Here is a 16,226-nt window from a genome sequence, read left to right as displayed (position 1 = left end):
TCCTAAGTCTGAGGTCATACATAGGGCACCCCAAAAAGAACGGGGGGGGTGTTCATTTGTACCCTTGGCCAATTGCCTAGACTTAAGGAAGTCTGGTTTGGTGAAGAGATTTTACAGCCCTTTACCTAAGCATTGTGCATCTACACATGCAGTTGCCCCTGCTGCCTCACCCTCCACCTGAGGCTGATGCCAGTTTTATTTTTGGTGAAGGAGAGAACAGTTAGCTCTTAGTTCTTGTCCATAAGGAAATCCATGGACATAAGGTAGCAGTCCTGGATGGCTCTGTTGCCAGACCGTTGTGATGATCTTTCCCCCAAAATTGAGGACCTAGTCTTGTATCATCTTTTCAGGTTGTTGTCTGTGAAGTAGAAAGACAGCAGGTGAGTCCTCTTTTTCCTCTGTCCTAGGCATCCTAGGTTCTCACCAAAGATTGATTAAGGCTAGTTCAAGACTTGAATAGTCTTTATGCAAAGCCTGTAGCTAAAGCTGAATCATTTATTGGTGTCCAGGATCCTACCTCATAAGGAAAAGAGGGCATGCATTCCTTCAGAGGAGTCTGAATCCTGAGTTTCAATGGGGAACACATGACCTGCATTTACCAGATGTCTTTCTCCCCTGGCTGCAGTATTAACACAGATCTTTTCTGCACTGGCAGTAAAGGATGTCTTATTTGGTGATGCCTTGTGCAGGGTAGAAAAATTACTTGAAAGGTGTCAGGTGCCCAAAAAAGCTGTGATACCTTTTTGGGATTAGAAGGCCCCAAGAAATGTTGCAATATCTCTAGTTATATAGGCCTTGCACAATGACATTTTAGCTGCAGGTTTGAAACAAAGCAGACTCCCCAGCCCCCTGCTTCATATTACTGAACTGGTTTTGGAGAGTCTTTGTTTCTTTTAACAACCTGTGTAACAGTTCCGTACTGAACCAACAGTTGTATCATTGGATTTGTTTGCTCCGGACTCTAGCATATTTCCCATTAAACTGGTTTGCCAAGAAAGTCTGTATAGCAGCAACTGTGGCCTTCAGTTCTGCTAACTTTCAAGGCACATGAAGTTGTTTCTCAAGGAACTGATGAAGGCAGGAGAGGTGCTGTCTATTGACAAACATTTGTAACTAGCTGTGGTCATCTGCCATGTGGACATGCTGATGTGTGTGGTAGTGGTGCGGTGAGCAGTGCATCCAGGATGGCTGCCATTGAGGTTTGTGATTGAGGCATGCCTGCCTCAGGACACACTGCCCCTGTCAGAAGAAGTTCTTAAAATTAAGAATCTGCTCCTTAAACATCCTGGAAAAGAAGTTTACAAGAAATAGGGAAATATACCAGTGGTTTAACAGTTGCTTCATCCCTTTATCCTTTGGTATGAAAGGAATTACCTGTTAAATAGCCTGGCCATTATGCTGATGCTTGGGTAGAAGGCAAACCGGTGAAAGGGAAGGGGGGATGACAGCTCAAAGGGAAGTCTTGCAGGGAGCAGCCACGAGTGTCCTATGATTCTTGTCCCCTAAACTCTAATGCAGCCCACCCAAAGTCATACCCTCTCCCCTTTTCACTGCACAGATTCCTGGTACCTAGAAAAGATGGATGTTCTTCGTGTTTCACTGTTGCAGTCATCGCATTTGGGTTATCCCTGCCTGGGTACCCCTCGGCCGGCCCGAATACCAGTGGCTTAGTATTTCTGCGTCGGTTGCTGTCGCTTCAGGACTGACGTCAGGTCATTAGTAGTATAAAGTAAGGCAGCTGACGCCATTATATCAGTCTTTCTTGCCATGGACCCCGAAGCAGAAGCAGTTCGCACGAGTGCCGGTCGGCTGCTACCTGAGTTTTGTCTACCGATTTGAAGCTGACGTCTTCTAGAGCTAAGTACCCCATTGGGGATCCTTTTTTCTTGACTTTCATTCTTACTGAGTCACTTGTTTAGGCTCAGACCACAACATCCCCCGCTGTCGCTTCTGTGCTTTGTTCAACGCCAGAACTATCCGTCATCAGGCCCTTATTGTAGCTAGATATTTTCGCTTACAGTCCTCAAACTCTGATATGGCTTCGGTAAGCCAACCGACAGCAGGTCTTCCGAAAAAAACGTAAAGATAAAGACAGACAGAGACCGCACAGGTCCAAACCTACCGATGATGTTTCCGTTAAGCTAGTCGTCAGTTCTCCGGTCCTCAGTGAGGTGCTTTCGCAGCCCCTGATACTCACTTCTGTGGATTCGCAGGCAGCTACCGAGACCCTTTCGGAGTCCGGTATCCGCAAAACTCTTATTCGACGTAGGATCCTGTGGTCGTCTTTACATTGGATGGGTCCGGAACAGCTGAGCAGGCACCGGCTTCCGAGAAAGTCCTTCGCACTACTGATTCTCGACACAAACAGATGTCTTCTTTCGTGACTACCGTTCTTTTGAAAACTAGAGAGTTTCTTAGGCCCAGGGTACGAACCACACCCAAGAAACCGATGAACCAATCTCAGGCACCTGCTTCCTTGCCTCGGTCTCAAATACTTAAAATGGCGGAAGACCTTATCATGCCGATCTGGGAAGCCAAGCTACCCCCTCCAAAAGGAAAAGAGATCTGTCCTCTGTAGTTTTGTCTGAACAAGAGTCAGATGACTCTGATGCATCTGAATATGAAGACATGCAGCCCCTCTCTACATATGAAGATTCTGATGCAGAGGATTCCAAACCTTCCACCTCTTCCCCAGAGGATTTTTTTTTTGGGAAGCCCTTCATACCTTAAGGGAGCATTTCCAATGGGAGAGTCAGGACTACCGTCAGTCTAAAAAGAGACTGTGGGAATTCTTAGATCTTCCAAAGCACAGACCCTTGGCCATCTCCCCGTCCTGGATGTTGTGGAGGATGTTTTCCTGTAATCCAGCTTGACTCCTGGCACCCTCCCTCCTGCACCCAGAAAACCAGACAGGTACTACAGAATACCCGACTCTCACAAATTTATTTTTAAAAATCCTACTGCTGACCCTGAGGTAATTTTCTCAAGGACCTAAAGGATTTAAAGCAACCTCTGCTAAGAATCTCACTCCCCCAGATAGGGATTCCCAAGCACTAGACAGATGGGGTAAAAAAGTATACACCTCTGCTACTCTTGCTATCAGGGCACTAAATTGTCAGTTCCATATGCTAAAATTTCAGCAACATATCCTGGAACTCCTCAAACAAAAAATGTCTTACTTTCCTGCTTGTGCAGAATCTAAAGAGTTACAAGAATTAATGCAGTCTGCAAGTCAAGTAACTAAACACACCTTGCACTGTGGTGTTGATGCCCTAGAAGCTTCTTGTAGGGCAGCAGTCACCTGATATGTCAGTAGAAGGCATGCATGGCTTAAGGAACAGCCCTTGCCAGATCATGTCAAATCTAAATTGTTGGATGTCCCCTTGTACAAAGACAACTTATTTGGCACTATGGCAGAAGAGGGCTTAATAAAGATGGAAGCAAAAGCAAAATCAGTGCCGACAGTTAAGAATTTCTTACAGGTCCAACCACTCAGGTTCAGCAGGCACAGGGAATGCAGAGATCTAAGCAGTGGACTACCTCCACTTCAAAACCAGGGAGTTCTAAGCCACCCCCTTATGGTAAGAACTCACAATGACTCACCTCCCCACCGGCTCCCTCTGCCCACCTTCACTTACCCCTAGGAGGAAAACTCTCCTTTCACACAAGCACCTGGGCCACCATTACCAACGGCCACTGGGTTCTCAACATAGTGTCCCAGGGATACACATTTTCTTTCCACACACTTTCTACCCCAAAAGAGTTCCCAGATCAACCTCCAAACCAGTGGTCAGAGGTGCAAAAGCAAGTCCTTTCCCTGCTCTCTATGTGGACAGTAGAGCACATTCCTGCAGTACAGAGAGGCCAAGGTTTCTACTCCAGACTTTTTCTGGTACCCATAAAAGAGGGCACCTGGTGCCCCATCCTCTATCTATCCATTCTAAACACCTTTCTGGTGATCCCAAAATTTAAAATGCTCACCCTCCAGCAGGTGCTACCCATGCTATCCAAGGATGCTTGGCTAGCCACCCTAGATCTAAAAGAGGCCTACCTCCATATTCCTGTCGGGGAATCATGCAGGAAATATCTCTGTTTCAGAGCAGGATCTCAGCACTTTTGGTTCTCTGTGCTTCCCTTTGGCTTATCTACTGCTCCCAGAGTTTTCACAAAATGTCAGGTGCCCCATCCTCGATCTATCCATTCTAAACACCTTCCTGGTGATCCCAAAATTTAAAATGCTCACCCTCCAGCAGGTGCTACCCATGCTCTCCAAGGATGCTTGGCTAGCCACCCTATATCTAAAAGAGGCCTACCTCCATATTCCCGTCGGGGAATCATGCAGGAAATATCTCCGTTTCAGAGCAGGATCTCAGCACTTTTGGTTCTCTGTGCTTCCCTTTGGCTTATCTACTGCTCCCAGAGTTTTCACAAAATGTCAGGCTCTGGCCATTGACTTTTGCAGACAAAGGAATATCCAGATATACCCATACTTAGACGACTGCCTAATTCGGGCAGACAGCCAGGAAAAGCTGCTCAAGCACCTGGCTTTTGTAAAGTCCCTCCTACCCTCCCTAGGGTACACAATCCAAGAAAAGAAATCCAAACAGGTGCCCACCCAAAGGATTATATTCCTGGGAGCAAGCCTAGATACAGCATCCCAAATGGCATTCCTTACACCAGAAAAACACAATTTCCTGACAGCCTACTTCTCTCAACTAGCCACCATGACCCAGCTATCTGCAAGGAAGATCCTGCAAGTTCTGTGGTTCATGGCATTTTGCATGCTACTCATTCCATATGCCAGACTGCATATGAGGAAACTTCAGTGGTACCTAAAAAGCCTTTGGTGTCAACACTCTCAAGACCTGGAGTCTTTTCTGAGGCAAGGAATTATAAGTATAAAAGATTTTCTTTGGTGGGCAACAGCATGCTCCCACAACAAGGGGCTACCTTTCTGACCACCCCCTGCTGCCCAGACCCTCACCACAGATGCATCTGGCTATGCCTGTGGTGGACACCTGGACGGCAGGTGCACACAGGGCCAATGGAGCCCACAGCAAATCCGTCTGCACATCAACCAAAAAGAGATGATGGCTGTCCAGCACGCCTTGATAGCTTTCAAGCCCCCTCTCTCCCCAGGGGCTCTCCTGATCAAAACAGATAACACCACTGTAATGTGGTATATCAACAAGCAGGGAGGGATTCACTCCTACCCTCTATGCAGGCTGGCCATGATCCTTTGGCACACAGCCTTTATCATGCATCTTCACCTGTTAGCACAATTCGTACCAGGTTCTGTCAACTCTCTGGCAGACCAGTTAAGCAGACATCTTCTGGACCACACGAGTGGCAGTTCAACAGAAGAACCTTCACCCTAATAACTCAGAAATGGGGCACCTCGAAGGTCGCCCTCTTTGTCTCCCACACCAACCATCAGCTCAAATTCTGCACCAGTCTGCAAAACTGTAAGGCTTGTAAAGTGGATGTCCTGTCCTTCCCCTGGGTCAATCTATCGGTCTGTGCCTTACCTCCACTACCTCTCATCCCCAGGGTAGTGCTCAAAATAAAGAAGGAAAAATCAAGGACAAGTCTTATAGCTCTGGACTGGCCCCGACAGCACTGGTACCCCTTGTTGCGCAGCCTGTCCCCACTGCCACCATGGCATCTTCCTCAGATTCCAAACCTCCTAACCTAGAAGGAAGGGGAATTCATGCATCCCCAATTGCACATACTCATTTTGGCAGCTTGGCTTATTCCCCAACCCCCGATCAACCTCAGTAAACAGGTTCTAGATGTTATAAGTGAGGCCAGATGCCCTAGCACTAGAAAGTCTTATGTTGACAAATGGAAAAGGTTCTGCACCTGGATTCAGGCTAATGGAGCCAAGACGGCACAGCCCTCCTCATCCTGGATTACTTAGCTGACCTACTGCAGAGTGGCCTCTCTTTTTTTTCTCCATTAAAATTCATGCCTCTGCTATCTCTGCTCATTTTCCCACTGAGCAGCCCCTTTTCTCACACCCCTTGATCAAACAGTTCCTAAGAGGGGCTAGCTACTTGAGGCCATCCAGAAGAGCACAAACCCCAGCTTGGGACCTTAACTTTGTGTGGAAAAGCTCACCCTGCCCCCCTTCGAACCAGCTTCTGCAGAGCTAAAGTCTCTGTCCTGGAAGACTGCTTTCCTTCTGGCTATCACTTCATTCAGAAGATTCTCTGAGCTGCCAGGCACTCATGCCTGTGGAACCCTTCATCATCTTCCATGCTGACAGGGTATCCCTCAGAACTAACCCATCCTTCATGCCTAGGGTGGTGTCCATTGTGGCTCTCAACCAATCCATTCATTTGCCCACCTTTTTACCTAATCCCCAGAACAAGGGAACAAGGATCCTGCACTCCCTAGATGCGCACATATAGCTCAGAGTCTACCTAGACAGGACTAAATCATTCAGAAAAGTCTGATCAATTGCTGGTTAGCGCTGCTACAGGGGCAGAAGGCAAAGCCATCTCCAAACAAACCATTTCCAAATGGATAGCACATTGCATCTATTACTGCTACAAGCAACACGGGAAACCTCGCCTTAAGGGGTGAGAACTATATCAGAGCAGCCTCCACCTCTGCTGCTTTCGTCAGAGGAGTCCCCACCAGGGACATCCTGGAGGCTGCACCATGGACATCTGTTCACACCTTCACCAAGCATTACCACCTGTCTATCTTTTCGAAATCCAGGGCAGGCTTTGCCACTGCAATCTTGCAGGGCATCCTAGCCACCCCCTAGTCTTAATGACTGCCTCCACCCTTTTCCTCAGCTTTGGAAATCAACCCAAATGTGATGGCTGCAACAGTGAAACACAAAGAACATAGTACAGTTATGTACACTTGCCATAAATGTAGATGTTCGAGTGTATTCACTGTTGCAGTCCTGGTTTCCCTCCATCCCCATATTCTTTCTCCACTTACAAGGAACTTTTTGGTATTTACTTTTTACTGGTGGGGTTCTTCCACCATATACTGGCTCCCACTTGGGGGCTCCTGACAGTTGGGGCAAGAAAAACTGATGTAATGGCATTGGCTGCTTTACTTTGTACTACTGAGGACCTGACGTCAGTACTGAAGCGAAAGCAACCAACGCAGAAATACTAAGCCTCTGGTATTCGGGCCAACTGAGGGCTACCCTGGCAGGGATAACCCAAATGTGATGACTGCAACAGTGAAACACGAAGAACATCTTACGTTTTTCCCTTTGCCATTTCTTTTATGACACAATCAGTGCACTGTGAGCCAAAAGGGTGGCATTACTTATGTGACATCTGTTGACCAGGTTAGTTCGACTGGGAAGTAGCCCTTTTTCAGCGGAGAACTAAGGAGAAAAGCCCCAAAAACTATAAGTAACAAAAGTATTCACATGACAGAGTTATAACTAAAATTACAATAATTGTAATACGTATGAGATGTATGTTGAAACAACATGCTAGAGAATGGCCATTAAACTGAAAACAATTAGTACGAAGTTTCTTACAGTAGTAAGCAGAATGCAGAAAATATAGGTAAGTTTGTAAAACAAAGTAACAAATATATAAACAGAAGATAAGCCTAGGGCAAGAGACAATTTCAAAGACTACAGCTGTGGAAGCTCTGGCAACTACTGGCTATTAGTAGACTTTATTAGAAGCAGAGGCAGAGAGAGGTGGGAGAAAAGGTTGTTGCAATAGTATTTAGGAGGGGAGGTGGATTAAATTGGGTCATAGCATAAGCATGTCCATGATATTTGTAGAGTTTCCTTTAGTGTTTTGAAACAGTTGGGGTTAGAGATCTAACACTTAGTGGTAATCTATTCCAAGCATTTGGCACAGAGTAGCTGTAGAGGAGTTACCACTGTTTTTGTTGGGTGTATAGACTTGCAGAAGATTCTGTTGGGAGCTACTGAGAGCACAGTTGGCAGATTAAGCTGGTTGAATGAAATGGAGTTCAGACAAAGGGCCAGAAACAAACTTAGTGTAACTAAAACTGGACAAATGATTTATTTGGTACAGAAAATGAAACAGAGCATTTGTAAGACACAAACCACATTATTAATCAAACTAAAGAACTAAAGACTGGTGCCCAGAAGCATGGCCTCAAACTGAAGGTAAAGAAATGCATCATTATCCCAGTCAGGGAAAATGGCATCCCCACTAATTATCACATTAATAATGTACTGAGCATGCAATCAGTCATGATGGACATGGGCACCCATGTTTGATAGCAACCTGACTTTTGACCACCACGTTGCCTCCGTTGTACGGAAGGCTTTCTACATGGACCATCTAAAATGTAAGGATATTTCATCCAGGAACAAGGTCAATAACATCCCTGTAACTTCTCCCTTATCAGACCCATTATCGAATACAGTGCCCCCTTTGGCATGTACCTTGCCAGGCACATGCAGCAGTTGGAGAGACCACAGAGGTTCCTGACCAGGAAAATCTAGGTTCTCAAATACCTATCCTGTACAGATGGGCTAAAAGCCCTGTCCCTCTACTCAGTCTCGTAGAGACTGCTCAGAGGTGACCTGTATCAGACATACAAGGCCGTCTCAGACTCTGCCTTGATGGAGTTGCTGCATATTTGTAAGTCAAACTCCACTCATGCAACCTGCACACAAGGTCTCAACTTGTTCTGTGACATTATTAAAACTTGGTGGGATAGATTTGTGTCCCGACGACTCCCTCATCTGTGGAATAGACTTCCTGTCTATGTCAAGCAGAGTACCTCACTAGCCCTCTTTAAGAGGAACCTGGACGACTGGAGGGGAAACAAAAAATATACCCCTGGGATCCCACCTGTGTCCCTGCTGGACAAGGAAAACTGGTGCTGACTTTGTGGGAATATGGGAGAAATTCTTGGCTAGACTTAGAAGGACTTCTGGGCCAATAGCCTAGTATCGTCCTATAAACAGTAGCAACTGGACATATTTGAGTGGAACAGTCAGCATTACTTAGTGTTAGTAGACTGTTATTCGAACTGGTTTGAGATAGATTTGTTACCTAACCCAGCGTCCAGTGCTGTTATGTTATTACTAAGATGAAATGTCATTTCTCAGTCTATGGTAGTCCACACAATTATTTCTGACAACGGTTCTCAGTTTACCAGTCAGTTGTTTCAGAAATTTGCAAGAGTAGGATTTTATTCATGTTACTAGTAGTCCTGAATACCCACAGTCAAACGGCCTTGTTGAATATGCAGTACAGAGAGAAAAGCAATTACTAGAGAGGTCAAAGTGTGACAAAACCAATATCTTCTTGAATTTACTTAATCTCAGAAATATACCCCATGACAACCTACTTGGCTCGCCAACTCAGACTTCTGTCTAGGCAAACCAGAACAACCATGCCTATCAGTTCTAGTTAGTTGGTACCTAATGCTACGAACAACAGAGCAATCAAAGCCCAACTTTTTAAGAAGCATTCTTCTCAGAAGGCCAGCGATGATAGAATGAGCAAATTTCTTTGTCCGTTAATAGGAGGCAGCGAGGATGCAAATGGCGAAAGGCTTTGATCGAATTGCTCAAGTTAGGGGCATGTGCTGAGCCTAGAGCCTACTTGGTGGAATCTGAGGGTATAGAGTACAGGAGAAACTGCAGGTATCTTCTTCCTGTATCAGAAACGATATCGCAGCATCGTACCTTTGATACAGACTCTAGATCTCAGAGCAACCCTGACAATATTCATATCAAAGAACATGTCTTTGTATCCATTCCTGTTCCATATGTCCCCAAAGTTTGAACATTCCTTGAAGACCGTTCCTGTTGCTAGATCCAATTCTGACTTTTATGTTGCATGATCAGGTCGCGTTTCCAAACCTAGTGTAAAATACACAGCAACCTGAACATGATAGTTTTATATGTATCTGATTTTGTATGATTGCATGTCAAATTAGTTCTGTATAATTGCATGTCATTGAGTGCAGGAAGGATGTAGATCAGAGTGTTTTGTATGTACCTTTAAGAAACATTTCTAGATGTGAGCATGTGCAGGCAGCATGGCCATTTTCAGAGAACTACCAAAGTGTTAACTTGTATGAGTGTGGTAGTCGGTCTGTGTACAAGTTTGTTTTTGTTACAAAGCCTCATTCCTGATGTTTGTGTGTAATGAAGCTGCTTGAACTGAACCCACAAATGTTCGTCTGTTTTATCCTGACCAGATGAGCGATGTGTACTACGGCTGGGCAATTCCTATTCTGTATCACAGCTCAAAAAATTTCCTTAGTTACACCAATTTGCTCACCTGGTATTTCTGACAGAGTAGTCTGCAGGGAATTTATAGTCTACCAACTCATTACACTCCCAGAAAACATGTTCCCAGTTACCTTTTTCTTCCCTGTCATACTTCCAAGATTTGCAGTCTTGTTCTTCTTCTTTCGGCTTTTTCCAGTTAGGGGTCGCCACAGTGGATCACCTGTACGTTCATGAGTGGCAGTGGAGTTTTACGGTGTCGAGTTGCCAGCCCGGTGCCCAACCTGAGGAAAAATTATTTGGATCCTGCTAAGGGTATAAAAATATCTATGCGCACACTTCCAAGCAAAGATCCTAAATCTTCTAGACTTTGTTGCACATTTGGGTGACATATATCCTCCCATTGTTTCTTTGTGAATTGCTTATCCAGTCTCTCTTACCAAGCCTTTCTAACCTCCTCTGATTCCTAAATATATCAGGTGTTTTATGTACTGTATTAAGTATTCCTTTTTTAACAGCATCTTTTGTTCTCGATTCTACTAAAAACTCTACTAGTGCTGGTCTTTCGCTTAGGACTCTTCTATTTCTCTCTCTGCCTACACTGTGATATCTGTCCTTGATAGGGAAGACTTTGTCAAGCCTCCAGTCGAAATGATTTTTGTGCCTTTTCCCATTCTGTTACCTTTCTCTCTTTGTCTCTAATTATTTGCTCTCAGCGTGGTTCCTTTGCCACTTTTCTGCAATAAGTTCCAGCCCCCACTTGCCTATTGTATGTATCCCTAATTGCAGTCATCCCTACCGGTGGAATCTCCTTTCTCCATTGGTTTAGTTTTTAGAATACCTTATTTTATGACTATAATATTGTCTATGGTTATTTTATTTGTCTTAAGGCTCTGCATCCCAAATCCCAGTCTCTCCTTGTTGACCTTCTCCCCTTTTAAATCATCCCTTTCCACTTTTGAATTATAACATTCTGTTTGTTCTATGTATAGGAGTCGTAATTGTGTAACTCTGCAATACCCCTTCATATCCAGCATCATGTGTACTACTACTTCCATATCTTACATCTTGGACCGTTTTTCATTCATTGGTATCATTGTTTTAAATTTTACATTTGCTTTAGCTTAAGGGCGGGGATGAAGAGTACCTTGGTTGGACCTGCAGTGAAGTTTGTGGGGAAAGAGCTACAAGTTTTATTTGACATACATTTGAACAGATTGGAGAAACTGTTGGTTTTGGTGTAAAAAGTTTAATTTGGTTAGAATGACATGTGTTGGTAGATAAGCATAAGCATTTTAGAGTCAACTTGTGTTATTGGTCTTACTCATAGTCTACGTGCATACATATTCAAACTAATATATTAAAGTTTGTGTATTTGCAGGATGAAGAACCTTTTAATCCAGACTATGTGGAAGTGGACAGAATACTGGAAGAATCTCACAGCATTGATAAAGATAGTGGAGAGGTAAATGCCATTTATCTGTGTGAACTGAATCCCCCATTACCCACTGCAAGTCCAGATTTTAGAGTATAGTAGAATCGATTATCCAAGCTAATTGGAACCTAGGGTAGTTTGGATAATCAAACGTAAAATTGAACCAGATAAGAAAAACGTCTTAAATCTTGTTTTTTCTGCACGCAGCGTATACACTTTTCAACCATTCAGTGATTCCATAGGCAATAAAGAATATTTTTCACACACAAAGTGGGTTACAAGGTAAAAAAGCGCACACAAGCGAATATTCAGACTTCGATTTTTCCTACCTGTAAACTTTGGAAGGCTGCATTCGGATAATTGGCATTCAGATAATTGACTCTACTGTAAGTTCTAAATGCTGTGGTGCTGGGTGCTACCATTTTTATTTCAAGAGTGCTTTAACCAGCACTGAAGTTGAGGGTTGACATTTCAGCTTTACACAAAGGGAAAGCCCTGAATTTAACTCATTCACTCCACTGTAGCCCTGTAGCATCCCAAACGTTTTGACAGTCTAGTTATTTCCTCGCGTTTCAAACAAGTGTATATCTGCAGCCATAAAGGTTAGTAAAGAACTGTAGTTGGCAAACTATTCAGAGAAAGCAGACCTTTACAGTGGTGGTGTTAGTTACATTCTAGGTCTTGAACTGAATTTTGTAAGTCATAATAAAAAGGATAAATACGAACAACTTACAATATCTAAAACCACGCATACTACAGACATACTATCAAAACGTTGTTCATCACCTGAATGCCATCATATGAGGGTAGGCAGTTGTGTATATTGCTTTGTTTTTTAGATATTTAGAAAAATATTAAAATTATAAGTAAATAGTGTATGAACATGAATTAATATCTTAAGCAGCACTAGAGAGAGGTCATATATTGCAGTTGTGTTGCAAATCATGTAAGTGTTGAGATGAAATCTTACAATAGCTTTTATAGTGTATGGTTTAGGAATTATTAATGCAGACATGAACAGACCATATTAGATGCCGAGAGGCATCTGTAGGATGTGTCTGTAGATGTAACAAGTTGAAGTATTATTTAGACATGACTGCAGGTGACTTCAGTACAGAGGGTTGGGGGATCCCAGGGAAGGCACTTCCAGGTTAGTTGAAGATGCAGACTGTGTACTGAGGTTGGAGAATTAAGGGGAAAACATTTCCAGTTAAGCAGGAGATGCAGAGGGTGGGGAATCCAGGAAGGAAACCTTCCAGGTTAACTGAAGAGGCAGAGGGTGGGGAATCTGTGGAGGGGTGCCTTCCAGGTTAGCTGAAGAAGCAGAGGGTGGGGAGTCGGGAAGTGAGACTTTGGGGTACTTTCAGGTTACTTGAAGAGGAAGACTGCAGCTTGTTTTGTCTCACACACAGAAATTGAGTACAGACATAATTCTTTAACTGTACCTGTTTGGACTTTTGTTTCAGTAAACAGTCGGAGGCAAAGTGCTTATTTTAGCATTTACTTATCTCTCTCTGCTTCTTGTATCTTTGTACTTTTACACTGGATTTATTTTTCCAGGTTTGTTAGATGTGTTTTTGCAAGGAAGGGATGTATGCATTGCAAATAACTGTTGACATTACTGATAGTGTGAACTTGCTGGATATGCAAGATTTTGATTAGCGATGTGAGGCAGGGCAGCCTTTATCCAATGAAAGCAGGGGCTTTTAAGGTAAAATGTATTTTTTGTATTCTTGAGTTAGTAGGTTCCCTAGGGTTAAAATCTACAGTGGGTTCAAGTAACATTGGAAAGCAGGAAATTATAATGAAATTGAGCAGTTTTTTTCTTATGTATTTGCAGTATATTACTGCAGCCTTCGGGGTCTGTGACGCTTAAGTAGAACCTTCTTTGGGGATGACAGACATACCCCCCTTCCTGGATAGCTTAATTGCCCCCTATGAAGTCTGCAGTAGTCATTTGAAACTGAGGCTGTATGGCAACAGGAGTTAGCTTATTTTTTTTCTTATTTTTACATAAACCTGACACCCTGATAACAGTTGTACTCTAGTGAGGACATTGCAGTTACATGACCATTTAAAACTGGACTCCTCAATGTGTCACTTGGAGTTACTTATTTGATCCCCCCTCCCCCACAGAACAGGTTTAGAACTCTGAGGATGAGAAAAAGAAAGGCTATGTGGTCAAGTGAATCCAGCTATTTCATGCTCAAATCTGTTGTCAAAATTGTATTAGAAAAATGTTCTCCCCCCAGAGGCAGAATAGAGGAGAAGTGCGCAATAGGAAGAATGCCCACTTCAAGAAAGGGAAGCCTGGGGCCATGAGGACCAATACCCAAAAAGGGAAAATCCGCTTCCAGTACCCTGAATCCCACAGTGGCTCCCCTCTCAAGACCCACTAACAACGAAGTGTGAGGTTGCATGCACATTTCGGTGAAAGAATATTAGAGTTGAGAATCATGAAAGGTATCTGGTACGGAGTCTTAGCCCAGTTATGCAAAATATATTTTTATAAAAAATTCTCTAATTTGTTTAATGCCCAGAGAAAAAAAGCACTTAGTGCCATCTTTATTATGACATTTGTTGTGTTGTGGGTCTATAGAGAGACCACCACAACCAGAAGAGGACAAATTTCTGGCTCCAAGAGCTGTTCTCCTTGGAGACGGATTTTAGATTTATTAACGATAAACAACTTTCTGAAGGTGCCAAAATTCAAAATGCTAACCATGCAAGCATTCGTGCTGCTCTTTCCCTAAGCCTTTATCATAACATTGGGTCTGAACATTACCTACCTCCACATACCCATTGTCAAAGTGGATAGGCAGTACCTCAGTTTTAAAGCAGGGGAGATTAACTTCTAGTTCCCCTACTTGCCCTTGTAAACATCCAAAGTGCAGAGTTACTAGAGTGTCTGGAGCAGTGACTGTAAGTAGGTACTAGGCTATTAGCCCTAGGGTCTATATAAGCCTAGCCAAAAAGGTACCCTGGCCTTCGCCACCCAAGAAAATTATTTTCCTTTGCCCCTGTCGAGCAGAGCCACAGAAGTGATCCCTGGGGTGAATTTCCTATTTCCCATACAATCAAGATTTTTCTTGGAGTGTTAATGAGGAGCTCTGTTTGACATAGATAGGTAGTCTGGTCCAGAGTATGAGAAGTCTCTGGGACACAAATCTATCCCTCCAGCATGTTCTGTTTATTGTAGTGATAAGGTTTAGGTCCCTAGAGAGTGTAGCTTGGAGGGATTGGGATTTCTTTAAGTGGAACATGTCCAACAGCTCTGGGTTTGACATAGCTTTGTATGTTAGGCAGAGATCGCCTCTGAGTAGACGATATGCGACAGAGTAAAGCTGGGGTTTTTTGAGAAGGTCTGCATAGGGCATCTGTTTGTGGCCAGTAATCCTCTTTGTAAGGTATTTCTGTGGCCTTTCCAATTTGTTGTAGATGTCTTGTGAGGTACATACCAAAAGGGGCGTTGTATTCTATAATGGGTCTAATGAGTGATGAGTAGAGGGGAACAATGACCTCTCTTTTTCTGGATGAGAAACCTTTTGTGATGAGGTGAGCCACGTAGAAGGATTTCCTGACCACTGTGGCAATGTGATTATCAAAGGAGAGCTTGCTGTCCACCTGTGTCCCAAGGTCTCTTATCACACTTTCGGCGTTAAGTAGACTACCACTTATGTAGTAGTTCATGGGTACAGAGTTTTTAACAAAGGGGATGACAATACACTTTTTGGCATTGAGCTTCAGGCCATGGCTTTGACACCAGGCATCTGTCTCAGTGAGGCCCTTTTGCAGTATGTCCACATCGTTTGGAGTTTCGATTATGGCTCCTAGTTTGCAGTCATCTGCAAACTTTGTTAGTCAAAGACCTTCTGTGTTAGCTTGTACTTGAGAAGTAGATGCCAAACAGGAGAGGACCCAGGACTGAACCCTGTGGTACTCCACTTATCACTGGTCTGAAGTCGGATTTGGAGTCTGCTACTTTTCACAGTGTGGGTTCTGTCCGTGAGCCAGTTGGCAACCCATCTTGTGAGCTTATCTATAATTCCAGAGTGGGGGATGGTGTCTCAAGCCTTGGCGAGATCTAGATAAGTTGTGTGAACCACCTTATCCTCATCTATGGCTTTGGTGACTGCTTCAGAGAAGTCAGTCAGGTTTAGGAGACATGATCTGCCTTTTACAAACCCGAACTGGATAAGGTCCAGAGTTTGGAGATTACCAATGTCTTTATTTGAGTTCCATGATGATACCGTTCCATGGCCTTGCAGACCGGGCTATTCAGGCTAATGGGGCGGTAGTTCCCGGGGTCTGTCATGGCTCCCCCTTTGTGGAGTGGGATAACCGTCGTGGTGCACCATTCAGTGGGGGCACAGCCTGAGGTGAGGCTATGATTGAACATGGTACTTGGGTAGGGTGCCAGTTCATTCTGTAGTTTGTGTAGAATGCAGCCTGGGATATTGTCAGGTTCCATGGATGCTGTGTTCTTGGCTTTGGAGAGTGTGTATTTTTACCTGTGCAGCCGTGATTAGAAGAACTTTGCATTCTTCCGGTATAGAGTTGGGCCCTCTAGGGGGTGAGGGG

The 16,226-nt window shown here is 43.9% G+C and overlaps 1 protein-coding gene across 1 annotated transcript in view; it reads left to right on the top strand.

Moving 5' to 3' along the window:
* Positions 1-16,226, top strand: part of CHD8 (chromodomain helicase DNA binding protein 8) — a gene marked incomplete in the record, with an annotated part of 4,119,653 nt that overhangs the window by 767,036 nt on the left and 3,336,391 nt on the right. Inside the window, 1 exon segment of the mRNA XM_044057960.1 lies at positions 11,592-11,675. Coding sequence (XP_043913895.1) covers positions 11,592-11,675 — 84 coding nt within the window.

The sequence above is a fragment of the Protopterus annectens genome, chromosome 16.part0 (assembly GCF_019279795.1).
Source record: "Protopterus annectens isolate FY-2018-M chromosome 16.part0, PAN1.0, whole genome shotgun sequence".
Lineage (NCBI taxonomy): Eukaryota > Metazoa > Chordata > Ceratodontiformes > Protopteridae > Protopterus > Protopterus annectens.
Note: the sequence above shows the minus strand (reverse complement) of the source record. Positions and strands in the feature narration are given on the sequence as shown.